We start from the raw sequence: 20,702 nt of genomic DNA, 5'->3' as shown, positions 1-20,702 counted from the left end.
TGACTGACCATACCCCTAGCACTCAGTACATGACCTTTCCCCTGCTATGGTCAGGATTTGAAACCAAGAGATAAATATAAAATGAACACAAATTTAAAGGACATGGCATTATGGAGAAGTTACAGCCTTTGAGATATTTGAAATATTGTGGAACAAATGAGGCAGATTTTGATGCACATATATGAGTAATTTAACTTGTCATTGAAGTACTGTATTATACTTCTGATAGAAAGGATAATAAAATATAAACTATTAGTTGTATACGTTGTGTATTTTCCACATGTACAACTTTCAGAAAAGCAAAGTCGTACATACCTTTAAAGAAATTCAGGTTTGTCATAAACCTGTGCTTAAAAACAGTTTTGTTCATCTTTGTTTTGTTTTTTGTTGCCCTAATCGTGTTTTTCTGTGCTTGTAAATTTATATTTGTAACATGCAAACATTTTAAAGTAAGACAGACAAAAGATAATTTTACAATTTATTTATTTATTTATTTTTTTAAATTGTATGCATTTCTAATGGTTAATTAAGCAAACCTTATTTGAAGCAATCTTCCATAAAGTAAAGTTAAATGGATTTATCTTAATGGAGGTAAAATCTTACTTATAATGATATAATGATAAAGGTAAACAGATTGAAATTCAGTCATTGTATGAGGTCAGCTCATGAGGAAACATTCACTTAGCAATCAATCAAAACGTGTGTTATACTCTTCATTATTGTATTCATTTTTTTCCAAGCAAAGCAGTGACCTTTTGTTAGAAAGTATGTGGCCACGTTCCTGCACCACAGTCATAACATCCACACAACATCCACCCAAAGATGACAAATCTGAAAACACTGTTTACAATTACTATGATGTGCATGTCCACATGAGCATATTCAGGTTCTTTTTCTGAAGCTGTAAGTCCACACTGACACACAAAGAAAAAAAGGTAAATCTCTTCAAAATCATGCAAATTGGCCAACATCTTGTCTTTGTCAGGTCACAGGAGTAACACTAGATAGTACAAGAGCAAATGGAGACTTGATTGGTCTTGATAAATGCTTCCTGTTATCTAAAATGATCAGCAATTTTTTGCACTGGGGAAATAATTTGCTTACCTAACCCACACCATTCATCATAGATCAAATTAAAAGAATAAATACAGATCAGTGACAATATTGCGTGATTGGCTGCATCGACATAGTGAGAGATCAGGTGACAGGAAAGTTGTCCCTTATTCTTTACTTAGTGCATCTGAGCAGGAGTTTCTGTGGATGCGAGACCAAAGTGGAAAGAAAAGTCTTACATAAACGTCTGATAAGTTTGGAGGCTGAGTTATGGAAGCACTTTCTTTTCACAGACCCAGGGGATTTGATAGCGACATGATCTATCATTCCAGCTCTCTACAGTTCTGTGATACCTCAATTCTGCACAGTCTTCTTCCGTGGATGCATAGCTGTTGGGCTCACCACTCGCCCAGAAGCTGAAAACCAAAAAACCAACAATACGTTGTGAAGAACACAACCCAAAATACATTTAAATGGCCAAGTTGAACTGCAGCCCAGTATCAGTTCAAATGTAATGTATCAGAGGCAGTCTTTTGCTGACAATGATGTCATTTTTTAACACAAGAAAATTTAAAGCTTTTGCTAAGAGGCTGAAAAAAATGTGCAAACCTTGTTGTCAGTGGAGTCCCATCAACCCATTTCCACGTCCCTTCTGTCTCTCTGTCAGTGAGTCCAATCCACATGCTATCATTCATTTGTGCTGCGAAATCCTTTTTAGAGACAGAAACAAACAATTATAAACATATTTGTGAATTTAAGCAAATTTTAATCTATCCACAAATAGACATACTGTACCTGTTCTTCTTTGCTGTTGATAATCATCAGGTCTGCACCTCGTTGCAGGCAGTCATTTCTACTTTTGTCCCAGTTTTTCTTGATAGAAGAAATATAATAGACACTGCCACTGAAATATACCCATCCTTGTTGTAAACGGTTAACTGTGAATGAGAAAAACAAATGTTTAATATCTGATGGAGAAGAATTAACAAGAAATCTATGCACGAAAGAACAGAAAGATAATGTAGAACAGGCTTTTATTTAGTGCGTTTCTGGTTTTACACACTTTTACACTACAAGTCATACACCTCTTTTACAAACACACACACACACACACACACACACACACACACACACACACACACACACACACACACACACAAAACGACACACAACAGATTCCACCGTGTCATTATTTAACAAAAATTAAGCCAAAATGCAGAAGCCAGGTGTGAAAAAGAAGAAAAAAAAGTACACCCCATGAATCAACACCTTGCAGAACCACCAATAACTTGAGGTGATCATTTTCTGTGTGATTTTAACAGTCTCTCACACTGTTGTGGAGGCATTTTGGCCCACTCCTCATTACAGCGTTGCTTCAGTTCATTGATACAGCCATTCTGTTGCAGATTCTCTGATGTCCTTGGGATCGTTGTCCTGTTGCATGACCCAATTGCGGCCAAGCTTTGGCTGTCAGACAGATGTCTTCACATTTGACTCTAGAATGCTTTGATATACTGAGGAGTTTATGGTCGATGACTACAAGGTGCCTGGGTCCTGTGGCTGCAAAACAAGCCCAAATGATCGTGTCTCCACCACAGTACTTGACAGTTGGTATGAGGTGTTTGTGTTAATATCTCCACTTTGGTCTCATCTGTCCAAAGGACATTGTTCCTGAAGACTTGTCGTTTGTTCAGATTCAACTTTGCAACTTTGCTACCACATTCTTTTTAGAGAGCAGAGGCTTTCTCCTGGCAACTGTTCCAAACAAGCCATACTTGTTCAGTCTTTTTCTAATTATACTGTCATGAACTGTAACATTTCACATGCTAACTGAGGCCTGTAGAGTCCTTGATGTAGCCCTTGGGTTTTTTGAAATTTCTTTGAGCATTGCACGGTCTGACCTCCTCAGGAAAGACATCAGTGGGTGACAGGTGACAGGTAAACAGTGTGTTACACTGTTTAATATCTGATGGAGAAGAATTAACAAGAAATCTATGCATGAAAGAACAGAAAGATAATATAGAACAGGCTTGCAGCCAAGTCACATAGACACTGAGAGAATCAATGAATGATTTATTATCACTTATCAGTCATATCCTAACAAGACCAAAACCTGGTTAAAACTTCTGCAATGAATCTACACCACAGGTTAGGCGTACGTCTCTACAGCCTTTTCCATTTTCCATTTAAGTTTCAAACCGCCGGTCAAACAGGACCTTTAGAAGCGTGTCTCTGTTTGGCCAAGCAAATCTGATTTTTTTCAGAAACTATGATATGCAAGCATCACTTCCAGGGCAAGACCAGTTGACTGGGACAGTAGCACATAACAAGGCAGCAAATCAAACTCTCCTGCTGTTCAATCTGCCAATCATGGATCAGCCAGTGCGATAGATTAAGTCACACAGATACAGGTCAGGAGCTTCAGTTAATGTTCACATTAACACACACAAAGACACACAACAGATTTCACTGTGTCATTATTTATTCAACAACAATTAAGCCAAAATGCAGAAGCCTGGTGTGAAAAACGTTTTAGGTGTGTTAACACTGCTATAACTGCTTTTATAGAGGCAGTCACACTTGGCTGAGGTTTTTTTTTTTTTTTAAATAAATAAATAAATAATGACATGGTAAAATGTGTCGTGTAGTTGTCTGAGGTTGTTGTTACCTAATTGAAAGAACTGAAAGAGGCTTAACTTTCTTTTTCACATGACTGTATATATATACACATATATATACATATATGACAGTATATCTATCTGTGTGTGTGCACATACTGTATGTACTCCACTTAAATACAAACCCTTTTTATTGGTGCAGATTCATTGTCACACTTACCAAAATCAGTCAGCTTCATCTTCAGCTCATCTTTTTCTCTGGTCAGGTTTTTGCGGGTGGCCTCTATTTCTTGTGTCATATTATGAGTTATGGCTTAAAGAGTAAAAAGAGACTGCTATCAGTTGCAGCAGAGAGTTGTAACTTATGTATATTGTTATGATCAGCCCCTAGGGTGGCTGTTTGAACTCCTTTTGGTCTGTTTGAACTCTGTTTTGGACTTTTGTTGAACTTGTTATGGACTTTGTTGGACCTTTTGGATTATTTTCCTGGACTCTCTGGTCTGTTCAGCCCTCAGTAAGTTTTTTGGATTTTTGTTTAAATCATTATGGACCTTTTGGGCTTTGGAGAACTCTTGTTTGAAGAGTTTGAAATTCTGATTTTTGTGCACCTGTTCCTGCCTTTGGTAGTATTTCCTGTTTTATTTTGTGTATCTGTCCTATGCTACTTCCTGTCATTGTCTTGTTTCCCCGCCTTTGTTGATTGTCTGCCCCACCCTAATGTGAATCTCCTGTGGCCAATTACCCTTTGTGTATATAAGTATCACTGATCCCCTGTCTCTTTTTCAGTTTATCTGTCAAGTCTGAGTGTGTGTTCCTGCCCAAATTTGTTCCTGCTGTGTTCTTGTCCCTGTGGTTGTGTTTCTATCTGAGCCCCTGTTAGCTCCTTGGATCCTGCTTGTGTTTACTGGACTCTGGACTGCCAGTGACTTTAGATTCAGTAAAATGACATTATCATTATCTGTCAACCTAGTGGTTTCTCCATTTTGGTCTGTCCCTCGTGTTCTTGGCAGCAGCCCCCATAACATATATAACGGAAATGGTTTTTGCATCCTTTTAGATCCAAGCCATGATTGTAGCAGTAGTTTTTTTACTTACCAAAGTTGATCCTCTTCAGATTGTCTATCTCTTCAGTCAGGTTTTTACATCTGGCCTCAGTATTTGCTACAGAAAGTGGGGTGTGACATTTTAATAATTAATTTCATGCCCTCAACCTACTGTTAGATGTTTGTCACACTGACGAGCAGTGCACACATTGTGTTGTCGGATAATCCCACTGCACTAAACACCTGGTGCTAAAAGGAGTCTACAGGCAGACTGTGTAAGAGAACAATGTGTTTCGAACTAACTCAATATAATCATATAATCACTGAAACTGAAACTAATAGCTGCTGCTTATTTTCACACTCTACAGTTCATTTTCTTACATTATTGTTTAAAAGCCACCTATATCACATGTGTCATACAGCTGCAAACCAGACAACTATTTCATTATGTCAAAGGAAACAGCTTTGGCCAATAAGAAGGTCTACTGACTGAACATTGTGACTTGGGTTTACTCCACTTTAATGGCAAACAATATGAAGAATGAAGAAATGCAACCCAATTTATTAAAAGAAGAAGCTGAAACAAGTAATTCTTCCTCGATCTCAGTGTCCAGGTCAGTGTCCTTACTTGAGCTTCTCCATTATGTGACCTTGTTTACTTTCAATCAGAGGACTCTGTAAGAGATACGTTACCCTTCTCTTGCTCCTGGTCTCTCCCTGACAGAGAACAGGCCACTCAGCTGAAAGCCATACAACTCATGCTATATCCAGAAAGCTCTTGGGAAAATACGCAATTGGAGGCAACTCACAAAGACCAAGGTGCTGAGAAATATTGAGAGCAGCTAGTAGGATGCACAGGAATCCAAAGCTCACAGCAACCAGTCTGTAGAGTTTTCCTCCTGCATGCAGAACAAAAACACAGACTGAGAACTGACACACAACTGACACATACACACATCTTGATTTACTGCCTGACTTTGGGCACCTTTACTGAAGCTATTTTGGTATGTGTATTTTTCCCTGCTAGCACTGATGTTTTTAATGATGTATATGTCTCAGTTGCAGATTAATAATGTACCAAGGTAGAAGGACAGGAAATTTTGAAACGAGCAGTGAGAAAAGTGATGAGGGGTGGCTGAAGCTGTTATAGAAGCCCTGGTTGGCTTCTTTGAACTGCCAAAGATTATTAACAATATTATAAAATAATTGTTGAATTGTGCTGTCTCACCAGGCACCGCTGAAGTCACTTCACCCTCTTCACCCTCTTCACCAGAGCAGGTCTGTAAGACATCACTCCTGGCTGAAACATCCATTTTGAGTTCAAATTCCTCTCTATTGTCTCCATTTGCCATATTTTACTGACCAGAGAGTTATGAACCGTTGCTGACCAAGTTTTTTTTGCGGCTGCACTTATCTGTGATCTGTTTCTTTCTCTTATGTGTTTCTGACAGCTTGCACAGCAAGTCACTGTTCCTCCTCATTTCGGCAGTAAATTATTTTCAGTCTTGAACTTCAACCAAAGGTTTTCACCACTGTAAAGTTCACATTTCCCGTCCTGTTGTTCTCAGGTTGTTTTTCATTTTCTCACATCACAATTGAGTATAAAGCATGTACTCTGTACAAGAGTTTAGGTGTAACTCATGTGCTTTGTAACTCTTTAGAATGGCAGGAACTCATGCAGGAAAACTGATAAAGTGGCGAAGAATGGGCTGCTGAACCAGTGCTTAAATAATGCAGAAAGTGGGCCCAGCCTAATAAGATATGGTGGTGCAAGACCGGTGATGCATTTATAAGTGGGCAGTAAGATTTTGTACTCGATCCGAGATAAGACACAGAGCCAGTGCAGTGAGTGAAGAATGGGGGTTATGTGTTCATATTTACAGACTCTCATCAGGATTAGATTAGATTAGATTCAACTTTATTGTCATTACACATGTACAAGGACAGGGTAACGAAACGCAGTTTAGCATCTAACCAGAAGTGCAAAGCAGTAAGCAGGGTTTTTCCTGCGTTCAAAATTGCGTGGCGGCCGCCTCCAGCTAATTTTGTGCCGCCCCCAGCCAGAGCGATTGATATCGCTCAACACAGCGTAAAGCTCCAGCTGTTACGTATTTTAACTGCAGTTGCAGCGTTGCGCCACTATTGAGGCGCTATATCAACAGCAGTGCACCGGAAAGACCTGAAGCAACTACCGAAGAAGAAACAGATCGACTCGTGTTTTTTCCAGTTTTGTTCCGTTAGTTGGTGCTATTGGCGTCCTGATTTTCCCTGGCGGATGGTACAAACAGGTAAATATCGCTTGTTTTTTTGCATCTAAGCATGTCGTGTTTATTTAAAAAAAAGTTTCCTCCGTGTCAGAGTAACGTTTATGATTTTATCACGCTTCGTGTTTGTATCAGAATAAATACAAAAATACTTAATGCATGATGAATTGTTTTGTTTAAGGTGAAGACACCTCTGCGCAACAGACTGAAGGAGAGGCACTTGGATGTCTGTTGTAAGGTGGCCATTGATGGACCAGACCAGGAGGCCTTGGACTGCAAGGAGTGCATGAGGAGGTTCTACAGAATGAAAAAGAGGAGGCTGAAATGTTCTCTGTCTGGTTGCGAGATGTGTGGATAAAGTGTACTTTCAATTTAAACTTGGCACCTGATTTGTGTATGTATATAGTTTTAATAAATGAATGCTTTAACATGATAATAGTCATATTCTTATTGGAACTCTTAACTTAAAGTATGTTACCTGTAAAAAAAATTGAATTTACAGAATACATGCACGTCATGGCGCATGGTCAGGATGGTACCACCTCTGCCTCAATTTGAGCCAGGAAAAACCCTGAGTAAGTGCAGGATATAAAGTATCTACAGTTGAGATAAATATATATATACAATCAACAGATATATAGATGTGTATTCTACAAAAATTCTATGGACAAAATGTACAGCTAAATAGTTATTGTGTACAAAACTATACAGATACATTATGCCTTTAAATGTATGTACAAGTATACAGGTAGAGATGAATTGTACTGGTAAATGTAAGTACACTATATAAAGAAGAAAGCTATGAACATAATTTACAATGATTGGTGATGCAGATAGTAGGAAAGTGTGGAGATGAGGAGATGTGAGGAGTATGGGTGGTGCGGGGGAAGGGGGTTTGTGGTGGTGATGTGGGGGTGGTGAGGGCAGGGTTGGTGGTGGAGGTGGGGGTTACGGGGGGACCGAGTTCAGTAAGGATACAGCTGTGGGGAAAAAGCTGTTCCTGAGTCTGCTGGTTCTTGTGCGGAGGCTCCTGAAGTGCCTCCCGGAGGGCAGGAGGTTAAACAGTCTATGTGCAGGGTGAGAGGAATCCTTGAGAATGGTGCGAGCTCGTCGCAGGCAGCGTTTCCTCTGGATGTCCTCAATGGTTGGAAGTGGAGTCCCTGTTATGCGTTGGGCGGTCTTCACCACCCGCTGCAGCGCCTTTCGGTCAGCGACTGAACAGTTCCCATACCAGACTGTGATACAGCTGGTCAGGATGCTCTCAATCACAGACTGGTAGAACTTCACCAAAACGGCTGAGGAGGTGATTCTTTTTCAGTGTCCTCAGGAAGAAGAGGCGCTGGTGAGCCTTCTTGACCAGGCTGGAGGTGTTGGTGGACCAGGACAGGTCCTCTAAGATGTGGGTCCCCAGGAACTTAAAGCTGGAGCAAGTTCAGGAGCAAGTTATTGTCACCGCACCACACGGCCAGGTGCTGTACCTCCTCCCTGTAGGCCAGAGGTGTCAAACCTGTTCCACAAAGGGCCATGTGGCTGCAGGTTTTTGTTCCAACCAAGCAGCAGCACACCAGACTTGACTCATTTAATCAACTGATCTGTCTTTATTGGTCAAACTATGTTCTCTTGATTGGTCGGAACAAAAACCTGCAGCCACATGGCCCTTTGTGGAACAGGTTTGACACCTGTGCTGTAAGCAGTCTCATCATTGTTGCTGATGAGACCAATCACCGTGGTGTCATCTGCAAACTTGATAATGGTATTGGATCCATTTACAGGCCTGCAGTCATGGGTGAAGAGAGAGTAGAGGAATGGGCTCAGCACACAGCCCTGTGGTACGCCGGTGCTGAGTGTGGTGGTGGTGGAGCAGATGTGACCTGACATGCTGGGGTCTGTCTAATCCAGTTACAGAGGGAGGTGTCGACACCCAGTTCTCCAAGTTTAGTGGTCAACTTGGAGGGGATGATGGTGTTGAATGCCGAGCTGAAGTCAACAAACAGCTTTCGGGTGTAGGTGGTGTTGTTGTTGTCCAGGTGTGTGAGCACAGAGTGCAGCGTTGTGCATACTGCATCTTCTGTACTCCTATTGCTGCGATAGGCAAATTGGTGTGGGTCCAGTGTGGGTGGGAGGCAGTTTTTGAGGTGAGCCAGGACCAGTCGCTCAAAGCACTTCATAACTATAGGTGTGAGTGCTACAGGGCGATAGTCGTTCAGGCTTGTTGGGGAGGAGTGTTTTGGCACTGGCACGATGGAGGTGGATTTGAAGCACGTTGGCACAGCCGCTTGGGTGAGGGACAGGTTGAAAATATCTGTGAAGACCCCTGCGAGCTGCTCCGCGCATGCTCTGAGAACACGTCCAGGAATGCCGTCTTGGCCAGCAGCCTTGCGTGCGTTGATCAGAATCAGAATCAGCTTTATTCGCCAAGTACACAAACACATACAAGGAATTTTTTGCCGGCAGTTGTTGTCTCTCTAGTGGTAGAAAACAAAATGAAAAAACCCCACACAAATCTATATACAATATTTTCAAATATACAAATATGTAATATAGATGAAACATGAAATGGGTACCAGTCCAGTAGTGAGTGGATTGCAATAAAGGGGTTGGAAGAGAAATAGAATAAATATAAGAATAAAATAAGACAAAATAAAATAGAATATGCAATATGTAAGTTAGCTGTTAACTGTACTGTTCAGTATAGTGACTGCTGTGGGGAAGAAGCTGTTCCGGTGTTCTGGTCTGGAGGGCTCTGAGGCGCCTCCCTGATGGGAGCAGTTCAAACAGTCTGTGTGCGGGGTGAGAGGAGCCCTTCATGATGTTCCCTGCCCTCTTTCGAGTACTGGATAGAGGGCAGGGGGACACCAATGATACGCTCAGCAGTCCTCACAGTGCGCTGCAGTCTGGTCCTGCTTAGTGGCAGCTCCGAACCACACAGTGATAGAGGTGCATAGGACGGACTCGACTGCTGTGTAGAACTACAGCAGCAGCTCATGGGGGAGTCCGTATTTCCTCTGGAGCCGCAGGAAGTACATCCTCTGCTGGGCCTTCTTGAGGATGGAGCTGATGTTCTGCTCCCACTTCAAATCCAGTGAGATGATCGTGCCCAAGAATCTGAAGCTCTCCACAATGGAGACAGGGCTGTTGAGGACTGTGAGGGGGGGCAGAGCAGGGGGGTGTCTCCTAAAGTCCACTATCATCTCCACCGTCTTGAGGGTGTTCAGCTCAAGGTTGTTCTGACCGGTCTTCATAACTACAGATGTCAGTGCAACGGGTCTGTAGTCATTCAGTCCTGAGATGGAGGATTTCTTGGGGACTAGGATGATGGTGGAACGCTTGAAGCAAGAGGGGACTTCACCCAGCTCCAGGGATCTGTTGAAGAGCTGAGTGAAGATGGGAGCCAGTTGATCTGCACAGGCCCACAGACAGGAGGGGGACACTCTGTCTGGGCCCAGAGCTTTCCTGGTCTTTTGCCTCTGGAGCAACTGGGTCACTTCTCCCTCGCTGATCCGGAGTGACTGTGAGTCAGGGGGGCTGGAGGGGGGAAGGGGTGAGGTGGGTGCTGCAGTGCCAGGATCAGTGTTGGTGGGTGGTGGGGGAGCGAGGGAGGGTAGGAAGGGGAGCTGCAGAGAGGTGAGGGACAGGTGTGAAGTGGTCCTTCTCAAATCTGCAGTAGAAGGTGTTGAGTTTGTCAGCCAGGGCTTTGTTAGCTTCAGCAGTTGGGGAAGGGCGAGTCCTGTAGTTGGTGATCTCCTGCAGGCCTCTCCACACTGTTGCTGGATTGTTAGCTGAGAAATTGTCCCTCAGCTTTTCAAAGTAGCGCCTCTTGGCCACTCTGATCTCCTTTGTCAGTGTGTTTCTGGCCTGCCTGTACAGGGCTCTGTCTCCACTCCTGTAGGCATCCTACTCAGTGCAGTGTAGTCTGTGGAGGTGAACATGAGGGCCTGATGGTCTGCTGAGGGCGTTGTCTTGGCGGCCGTCTCCTTGTTGTCCCTGTCAAAACGAGCATAAAAGTCATTTAGCTCATTGAGGAAGGAGACATCTGTAGCTGCCGGTGTGACGCTGCTGGATGCCCTGCCGCATGCGTCGGGGGTCAGAGTTGGAAAAATGTTCCTCCACCTTTAGCTTGTAGCAGTGCTTGGCCTTTTTGATGGCCCTCTTCAGGTTAGCCCTGGATTCACTGTAGGCTTGTGCATCACCTGATCTAAAGGCGGTGTCCCGGGCCTACAGCAGGAGGCGCACCTCCTTGTTCATCCATGGCTTCTGATCAGGGTACGTGGTGATCTGTTTCTGTGTTGTGACGCTGTCGATGGTGGTGTTGATATAGTCCAGTACAGAGGAGGTATATATATCATGTGGGAGCCACAAGTGGCCTGAGAAGCAAACATATTCCAGTCTGTGTGTAGAAACCTGTTCTGAAGCACAGAGTCTGCCCCCGCTGGCCACACTTTGATGGTCTTCACTGCCGGCTTCACACGGTTGATGAGGGGTGAATATTTGGGGATGAGGAACAAAGAAAGGTGATCAGACTGTCCCAGGTGGGGGAGGGGGGTAGTGGTGTAAGCTCCAGCAATGTTTGTATAAACATGGTCTAAAGTTTTGTCTCCTCTGGTGGGGCAGGAAACATGCTGGTGAAATTTTGGGAGCACAGTCTTTAAGTTGGAGTGATTGAAATCACCCGCCACAATAAATGCAGCCTCCAGGTGAGCAGTCTGTTGTTTGCTAATGGCTGCATGAAGTTCCTTCATAGCAAGCTTGGCATTAGCATCTGGGGGAATATAGGCTGCAGTGATAATGGTGGAAGTAAACTCCCGTGGCAGATAAAAGGGTCTACACTTAACCATGAGAAACTCCAGGTTAGCTGAGCAGTGTCTCCCAGTGATGACAGAGTTTGTACACCAAGCATTGTTTACATAAATGCACAGTCCTCCGTCTCTGGTCTTACCGGAGTCATCTGCCGTTCTATCTGCCCGGAGTGTGTGGCGTCTGGCTAGCTAAATAGCATTGTCGGGTATGCCGCTCTTTAGCCATATTTCTGTGAAAATCATGACATTGCAGTCCAAAAGTCTCTTACTGTTGTTGATGCAGAGTCGTATCTCGTCCAGTTTGTTCACCAATGACCGCACATTATGGCTAAGAGCCATGTTACTATCGGTGAGGCTTTCCATCTGAGTGCAAAGGTATGAAGACAGATGCAGAGGTTGCTCTGTTTTTACTTGACAGGTGGGTATCTTTAGTTTTGCAATGTTTCACAGAACCAATAGGTCAGTATTGTTTTTTCCCCTCTGCTAATATTTGCAAGCAGGTACCTGTGTCATATTTGTATGTGTAGTAATGTTAAATTACATAGACAGACGTTTAGTTTACCTTCTAATTTGATATTAGCTATAGTAGCAAGAGAACTGTGAGTATTTCTGTTTGGAGCTGATGTGCTGACTATGGGAAACTTCAGGAAGCCTTGTCCTCTCTGCATGTTAGCTGCAAAGCTGGCAACAGTTTGCTGTTTTTGTTGTTTGCTCTAAATCATGCACACATGCAAAAGGTTTCATAGCCAGAGATACCTAGAAACAGAAGTTTCCTACTATCAGTGGGATTATTTGGATTGGTCGTATTTGTTTTGATGTTGATTTCAAATATCAACAGTTCTTGTCCAGTGAATTATAAGAGAGATATTCATAGATTGAAATTCAGTCACTGTATAATGACAAATAATGAGGAAACAGCAGAACACCAGGCGTTTATTTAGAGGCAATCAAACATGTATAATATATATGGAATTTTTTTTGCAAAAAAACGAAAAAGCAGTGACAATAGTTGGCCACTTTCCCTTCAATGCAGTGATGACAATTATGTTCATGTCCATATTTGCATTTTGAGGCTGTTTTTGTGAAAATCTACTGGATGACCACAGTGAAACATCAAAACAACAGGAAAGTAACTACATCTCTTCCTCTGTTCAGCTGAAAATGAGAGATACATCTTTGTTGTCTTGTTTTCTGTCTTGTCTAAAGCTGAGTCAAGAAAAGTTCTTTTCACAGATCCAGAAGTGTGAAATGGAGCATCCTTCATCATTCCAATTGTTGTCAGAATCACGATTTTTTATTTCCCCACAGTTTTCACCTGTGTTACCATTAGGCTCCCCAGAACCCCAGAAGCTGAAGCTGAAATTAAAAAACAAGAAAAAAAACATATAAGCTTTTAGTAAAAAAGAACACTGGATGTAACCAAGCTAAACCCAGCATCAATTTCCTTTTTTAATTTACAGAGAGAGAGTTATATTTTACGTTAGTTATTCACTGTGATGCAAGAAACTTATGTGTGTACTTTCTTGCTAGCGGAGTCCCATCCACCCATTTCCATGTGCCTTCGCTCTCTGCGTCCGTCAGTCCAAACCACATAAACTTCTTGAATTGTCTTGTGAAATTCTGGTTTATAAAGAACGAAATAGTCAAATATCAGAACAGAACTTAAACTGATTTCAATGTATCCTCCACCTCAGTTACCTTTGTTCACAATTTGCACCCTTTATCCAACACTATGTTGGTACTACATCTGTCTTAGACATAGAGTCATATATGTACACAGAGCCACACACCTGTTCTTCTTTGCTGTTGATAATCATCAGGTCTGTTCCTTCTTGAAGGCAGTAATTTCTACTTTCTTGCCAGGTTTTCTCGGTAGAAGAAATGTAATACAAACTGTCGCGGAAATACACCCATCCTTGTTGTGTGTAGAGAAAAACAGTAAGAACCTTAATATCTCAACAACAGCAACAAGAAGTAACAAATGATTTTCCATCAGGGTGAGAGGGCAATTTGTTATTTGGAAAAAAGTGCAAACAGAACAACAATAAGGACAACCAAGCATGACTGAAATAGAGCAGGAAAAAGCAAAAATAAATATTCATCAAAATTGCAAATCAGTTACAAATCAGGCTTTAAACCTGTGTTAAAGTGTGCTCTTTTGAGACATATACAGTGAATCAATTATACATCAGATTCTGTTTGTTGACTATTGTTTCCACTGAAGTGCATCAAGGTGTGGAGGGAAACTCAATCTGCTCCACCTCACCACACAGTGCTCTGTCTTGTCTATGACAATCAGAGCATAAATGCAGTTACACATTTTGTCATCAAACAAATCATCACCATCAGTATTTTTGGCAGTGACAAGATTTGACTGTCTACTCACTGTTTTTCAATAACCTCTTCACCTTGTCTGTCTCTTCAGTCAGGGAATTATACTGTGAAACTGTCATTTTGAGTGGAGAGGTTACTATTATTTTCCAAAACAATTAGTTATGTCCACAATCAAACAAACAGTTCACTGTAATACTTAATTTCCCTGTTGCATTTGTTAATTTTTAGTTTGTTTTGTGAAGTCAAACTACTGCCTTTTTTCATCATCACAACACATTAGCTTTCTTCTGTGTTACTTCATGTTATTGACTTGGAGAGAAACTATTAGTCAGAATATTTAACTAGAAAGTAATGCAACACTTGTGTTTTACACTCTCTTGAATCCAAGGTTTTATTACTGATGTAGTTTCATCATCATACTTACCAAGTGTATTCAGCTTCCTCTCCATCTTATCTCTCTCTTCAGCCTGGTTTTTACATCTAGCTTCAGTATCTGAAACAGAGTTTCTGTAGTTTCTTGCATCCATCAGGTTTCCTCTACTTGATCTAATACTTTGTTTTAGCTTTCAATATACAACTCAGTCTCCCAGAAATTACATTTATATACAACTAATTTACAACAGCAAGTAATTTTAGTAGGAAACTAATTGTGACCATATTACATTTTATCTTAACATCAGAAGATGTTATTAATTTACTTATTGTGCATTATAGTGCATTCATGCTGCCAATCTCCTGTTACATCACATCCCAAAAGTGTTGTTTGGATTCAGATCTAGTGACTGGGGAGGCCACTGAACTACACACTGAACTCATTGTCATGTTCATAAAACCAGGTTGAGACTTTTGATTTGTCATATGGGGCATCATGATGCTGAAGGTAGCTGTTAGAAGTTGGAGAAATTGACAGATCTTCAGATTCCAGATCAGATCAGTTTTATCATACTTACCAGAGATAGTCCTCTTCAACGCATGACTGTTGCATAGTTTCATTTTATTTTCTGTTACGATGTCCTGTGCTTTTAATATAGCTGCTCTTGTTCTTTGAGGGAACAGTCTGAACGTTACGCCAAAGTAGTTTTTATCGTCTCAGCAAGAACCTACTGTGAGACCACTGTAACCAATCTTATTATTACATAACTGATGTTGGATTATTATTATTATTATTATTATTATTATTACATTAATGTGTGAGCAGCATTTCAATATCACAGTTAGCAAGCTGAAGCTTATTTTCAACTGCTCTATGTACAGCTGGGTAGTTTAACTTCATTTTATGAGATTTTCCAATGATCCTATATATATTATTTATATATAAATAACGAATGACATTATTCACCTTTATTTACAGAATTTGACCAACAGTACTCTTCATATTGCAGCCCAGATTACTGGAGTAGTTTCATGGTACTTACCAGAGATGGTCCTCTTCAACTCGACATTTTCTTCAGTCAGGTTTTGGTGGCTGGTCTCAAAATCTGTTTGAGAGGTTACCAACACAATCTGATTACACCCACAGCTAAAATATTACTTTAAACCAGACTTTCCATTTTCATATCTTTTTTTTTTTTTTTTTTTTAAGATGAGACAGACAAATTTTCTATATTAGCAAAGAAATGCTTAAAGGGATTCTTAACTACTGAATAACTTAAATACATTTTATCCATTGTCATAATCCATAATCTATAAATCCATAAGGTTTTGTTTAGCACAAAGAATGAGTAAGAGGTGCACCACATGAATCTTGAGCATAGCGTATTCAGAACTATATTGTTTTATTTATTTTCTTTACTGAGCCAAGTATTATGTAGAAATTAATTTTAACATGAATATCAGGTTGTAGTTCCTGACTCTTTTACACAGCGTTTAAAGTATATTTAGACATAGACGCTTCTCGAAAGTGCCCAGGGCCACTGATTGTCACACTGTGTTCAAGTGTTCAAACTGCGAAAATGTTTCAGAAGTGAGATGTTTAATCAGCAACAAGGATGTTAAGATGACTCACAGAGAATATGGCGCTGGAAAATGTTGAGAGTAACTTGCAGGATACACAAGAGCACAAAGCTCACAGCAACCACTTTGTACAGTTTTATTCCTGTGTGTCAAACCCACACACACACACACACACACACACACACTGACATCAGCACAGACTGCTTTACTAATGTTCCTGCCATAATCACACTACTTCACATCTCTAAAAATCTGATACACTTACAATAGCAAATAAACTCAAGTGGCATACCTGGGGTTGGGTGACTTTTTTTGTTTTCCTCTTCTTCTTGTTCTTCTTCTTTAAAATACAACAATTGTCATTAAAATATTCAAAATTTCACAAGAGTCTGGTCTCAAATGAGACATACTTGTACATGATGACAAGTGACACATAAGCAAGGTTTTTTTTAAAAGACACACTCATACTTAGTGGTTTGAGTCACAAGTTAAAAAGCTGCTGAGGACATAGGCAAACCACACAGTGGTCAGGCAAGCGTATTATAAATCATTATGTACATAAACAGAAAGAAATATTTAGGATTTATTTCTAAAGTTCACTAAAATTTACAGTTCTTTGCACAAGATGAGATTAATATTAACATTGTTGTCCATGTTGCTATTAGATTAGGTTTAAAAATGAACATCAGGATGAGCGGGATATCAGCCTCACCAGGTCCGACAGCAGGCAGTTCAGTGTCTTCAAAAGAGTGGCTCTGTAATGCAGCATTACTGACTGTAGCACCATGGTTTTCATATACCATAGATTTGGCAGATTTGTCTTCATGGTGAGATAGCTCCATATTTCAGCCCCTGTAGAGTAATGTGTTGGTTAAAGTGTTGTCTTTAAATGGTGCCTGTGATCTTATCTGGTCTGAGATCTGATTCTTCTTTTATGTTTCATTCTGCTAACACAGCAACACTCACTCGTTCTTCCTCATTTTTCAATAAGTTTTCTTTCCCACGCAGCAACATAATTATACGCCACATATTTATATGTGTCTCGACATACACTGCAAGATCAAAACCAGATAGGCTTGTCTCACTTCAGCAAAGGAAACTGCCACTTACAAAATTACTGTAGAGTTAGCCATTTTGCATAGTGTCAGCAAATTATTACATACCTCTTTCAGCAACATCAGAATCCTTCTTATCATGTTGATGTTTGTGGACTGTCATATTCTTTGTATAGCTTTAAACCATTATCCTCTTTGGTGGAGATTTTAAGCATTTACACATCTTTATATGAGTTTGTACGAGCTAAAAAAAAAAAAAGTTAAAAAATATTTCAGAGTGTCTTGGTTTATCTAAGTTTTTGATTACCATATTCTTGCTCTTATCGTGTGGCTATTTTAGCAAAACTATCATCATAATGGCCTTCATGAAATAGAATTTATTTTACACAAGAGTAACACAAGTGAGTGATGAATCAGAAACTGAAAATTAAGATGTAACCATGCCAAATATGTAGCCACACGAGAGAAATTATAATTGTTGTTTATATTTTCTCTTCTTTTTTTGTTTTTTGGGTGGATGAGAACCAACTTCTCACCCCAACTTTGAGGGTAGCTGCTCGAGTATTGGTTTTCCTATCATGGTGGAAAAGACGGTTCATGGCCTTGTCTTATTCCGTCTACTGTATATCTGCCAGTAATTTTCCTTTTCTTAAAAATCTTCATTCTTTGAATACACAACTACACTACAGTGTCAGTTTGTGTAACGTAATTGTGCATCACCATTTCACAGCAGAGTACACATTGATGAATGTGGGTGGGGACACATGGTGTGGTTTTAGCCTGAGCTTACTATTTATCTAATATCGGTTTCTGTACATTTTGAGAGCTTCCTCTTCATCAAATTGTGATGCCTGGTTTCTAACCTTGACTGTGTGAGTGCCAGAGAAGTGAAGGGAATGTGAACATCTCTGCCGAAAATTGACCTCAGTTTAAACTGCAGCTGTGCATTTTGACTGCTCTAAATAGCAGAAGTAAACATGTGAGAAATGCCCTAAAAGCTGACCCCCACCCGGCGGCCCTTCACAACACCAAGGTTGAACGATATAGATAAACACGAGGCATCCATTCCCATGAATTCTAATACATGGCTTTCTAGAGTTAAAATTATATTACATTGTACTCCTTATTCTAAATGTATACCATATCCAAAACAATCATCACTTGCAATAAAATAGATGGTATGTACTTTTTAATTGATTGAAGCACACATTTTTTATGGTAAAGGAAGAAGTATATCTATCTATCTGTACCTTCTCTGCCTTACAGTGAACACATCCTCCCAGTTCTTTGTGTTGTGTTGTGTTGTAATTTCTTATATCTCAGTGCTGAGGTGGTGCACACGGAGCATTTATTTGGATAGCCAGTTACTCTTGTGTCTGCGTGTGCTTGTTTCCCAAATGAATACAATGGTGGTTTGATTGTCTTACTGCTGAGAACTGGTGATCTGTTTGGTTGTCAGCAGGGGTGTGTGTGTGTGTGTGTGTGTGTGTGTGTGTGTGTGTGTGTGTGTGTGTGTTTGTGTGTGTGTGTGTGTGTGTGTGTATGTGTATGTGTGTGTGTGTGTGTGTGTGTAGGTGTGTGAGAAGGTGAGTGTATGTGGCTGGAGGGTGAGGGTGCATGCATGAGTGAATGGGATGTTGGTGTTTCACTGTGGTGGAGGGGCGGGGGGGGGTGATTGCTTTCACAGCTTTGGGGAAGAAACTGTCCCTGAGTCTGTTTGTGCTTGTTCTAATGTTCCTGTACCGCTTTCCTGATAAAAGCAAACAGTGTGTTGCCTGGGTGGGTGGGATCTGTCGCAATTCGTCCGGCCCTTTTCTGGACTCAGGCAGTGTAAACTGAGTCCAGATCTGGTAGACAGCAGCCCACAGTCCCCACAATCCCAGGTGGTGCTGTCCTCACCACCCGGGCTAAGTCCTTCCTGTCCTGTGCTGTGCAGCTGCCGTACCACACTGTCACATGTCAGTATCTTTTTCTATGAGCCAGATGCTAACAAAATACAGTAAACATGTTTATTTACCAGACAATGGAACCTCCTGTTCCTATACTGCCAAATCAGGACTGTGAGGTACTCTTGCCATTTTTTTGTTGACAAGTTCACTGACACATACGCCATCAAGTTTTCTTCAGCAAACCTAATTTGATCTGATGGGCCAATTTAGCCTGATTTCTCTATTAGCCCTTTAAAACATAACAATTTCACAAATGCAGCCATCTACAATCTGCTGAAGATACAATTTGTCCTAGTCTGTGCTCCATGATGTGATGTTAAGCCTGTAACTGTGTGGAGCTTATGAAAAATGCTGTTTGCTGTAGACATCTAAAAACTGAAACCATACAGAACTACAGAAACTAATTATTACCAGTATTTCTATTGATTAAGTTGGAGTAGAATTGTGAACGGGCATCTTTCAGGGACTTGAAGTAAGCCCTTTGATGATCACAGAAGGCTTGTGAACAGTGAGCCCAGACTGACAGAAACGACGTTCCAGAATACGGCCAGCGGTTTTCATTTGGTGTAGTTCCTGTGGCGGAGTGTTCCAAGTTGACCTCACATGTCTTAACAGGGCCCATGGAGGTCAAAAACACTGCTCGAGGATCTATTGTAATGATCCACCAGTTCATCCCCTGTTGCAAAGTCTGGGCAGGTGATATGTTGGAGGTCTGGTGTCATGGAGGCTGGGTGGATGTGTTTCCAGTTCTGGAAAGACATTTGGCGCTTAGGTCTAGTAGAGGGCAACAGAAATGCGAAGGCAGACTCAGGAACTCTGTTGCTCGGGCTGAGTCACAAACACTATTCTAACCAATCAGCAATAAGGAAGTTTTGTGCTCATGCACAGGATGAGGGGAGATGGGGGAAAGTGGGCAGTGGTAACAAGAGATGGTAAATCTAACAGATAGTGCCTATCTGAGGAGAAGGAGAGGCCTACCCTTCTGTTGCTGCCAGACTGTGTGGAGTTTTGAATGTGTTTGACTGGGACTGCAGACGAGAGACCGGCGATTTTACAGTGAGCACATGGAACGTCTACTGTGACAGCAATATATACTCAACACAACCTAATGGCATTGTCAAGAAAGAGAGACGGCCGAGAAACAGAGAAGGTCAGAAGAACTAAAAACTCAAAAAGAAGTGCTATGATCCAGCTAGGGCTAAGAGCCATGTTACTATCGGCAAGGCTACTATCAGCAGCTACCTGTGTCATATTTGTATGTGTGGTAGTGTTAAATTACACAGACAAACGTTCAGTTTACCTTCTAATTTGATATTAGCTATAGTAGCAAGAGAGCTGTGAGTATTTCTGTTTGGAGCTGATGTGCTGACTATGGGAAACTTTGGGAAACCTTGTCCTCTCTGCATGTTAGCTGCAAAGCTGGCAACAGTTTGCTGTTTTTGTTGTTTGCTGTAAATCATGCACGCATGCAAAAGGTTTCATAGCCAGAGAGACCTAAAAACAGAAGTTTCAGTGGGATTATTTGGATTGGTTGTATTTGTTTTGATGTTGATTTCAAATATCAACAGTTCCTTTCCAGTGAATTATAAGGGAGATATTCATATACTGAAATTCAGTCACTGTATAATGACAAATAA

General features: G+C 41.1%; 2 protein-coding genes across 7 annotated transcripts in view; both read right to left on the bottom strand.

Moving 5' to 3' along the window:
• The window catches only part of LOC121180672 (CD209 antigen-like protein E), a 45,474-nt gene extending 28,422 nt beyond the window's left edge, over positions 1 to 17,052 (bottom strand). The window contains exons 1-9 of one of the 6 annotated variants that reach the window (XM_041036272.1): positions 16,774 to 17,042; positions 16,354 to 16,398; positions 16,114 to 16,203; positions 15,524 to 15,586; positions 14,533 to 14,601; positions 14,161 to 14,220; positions 13,565 to 13,689; positions 13,294 to 13,394; positions 12,690 to 13,130 (exon numbers count right to left, since the gene is read on the bottom strand). In XM_041036272.1, the coding sequence (XP_040892206.1) occupies positions 12,986 to 13,130; positions 13,294 to 13,394; positions 13,565 to 13,689; positions 14,161 to 14,220; positions 14,533 to 14,601; positions 15,524 to 15,586; positions 16,114 to 16,203; positions 16,354 to 16,398; positions 16,774 to 16,903 (828 nt within the window). In that variant the 5' untranslated portion in view covers positions 16,904 to 17,042 and the 3' untranslated portion in view covers positions 12,690 to 12,985. Of the gene's footprint in view, positions 1 to 12,689; positions 13,131 to 13,253; positions 13,395 to 13,564; positions 13,690 to 14,160; positions 14,221 to 14,532; positions 14,602 to 15,523; positions 15,587 to 16,113; positions 16,204 to 16,353; positions 16,402 to 16,773 lie in introns of those variants that run through there. The other 5 variants (XM_041036271.1, XM_041036275.1, XM_041036273.1 and 2 more) reach the window with 5 other exon arrangements.
• LOC121180679 (CD209 antigen-like protein C) lies at positions 515 to 6,131 on the bottom strand. The gene is made up of 7 exons (XM_041036289.1): positions 5,943 to 6,131; positions 5,524 to 5,613; positions 4,767 to 4,832; positions 3,892 to 3,984; positions 1,849 to 1,991; positions 1,663 to 1,763; positions 515 to 1,469 (listed from the first exon to the last, which is right to left on the bottom strand). Exons 1-7 carry the CDS (start codon positions 6,064 to 6,066, stop codon positions 1,322 to 1,324), a joined length of 765 nt encoding a protein of 254 aa, XP_040892223.1. The 5' UTR covers positions 6,067 to 6,131; the 3' UTR covers positions 515 to 1,321.
• Positions 17,053 to 20,702: the final 3,650 nt, after the last annotated feature.

Source organism: Toxotes jaculatrix, chromosome 4 (genome assembly GCF_017976425.1).
Source record: "Toxotes jaculatrix isolate fToxJac2 chromosome 4, fToxJac2.pri, whole genome shotgun sequence".
NCBI lineage: Eukaryota > Metazoa > Chordata > Actinopteri > Toxotidae > Toxotes > Toxotes jaculatrix.
This window is presented reverse-complemented; position numbering and strand designations above follow the sequence as displayed.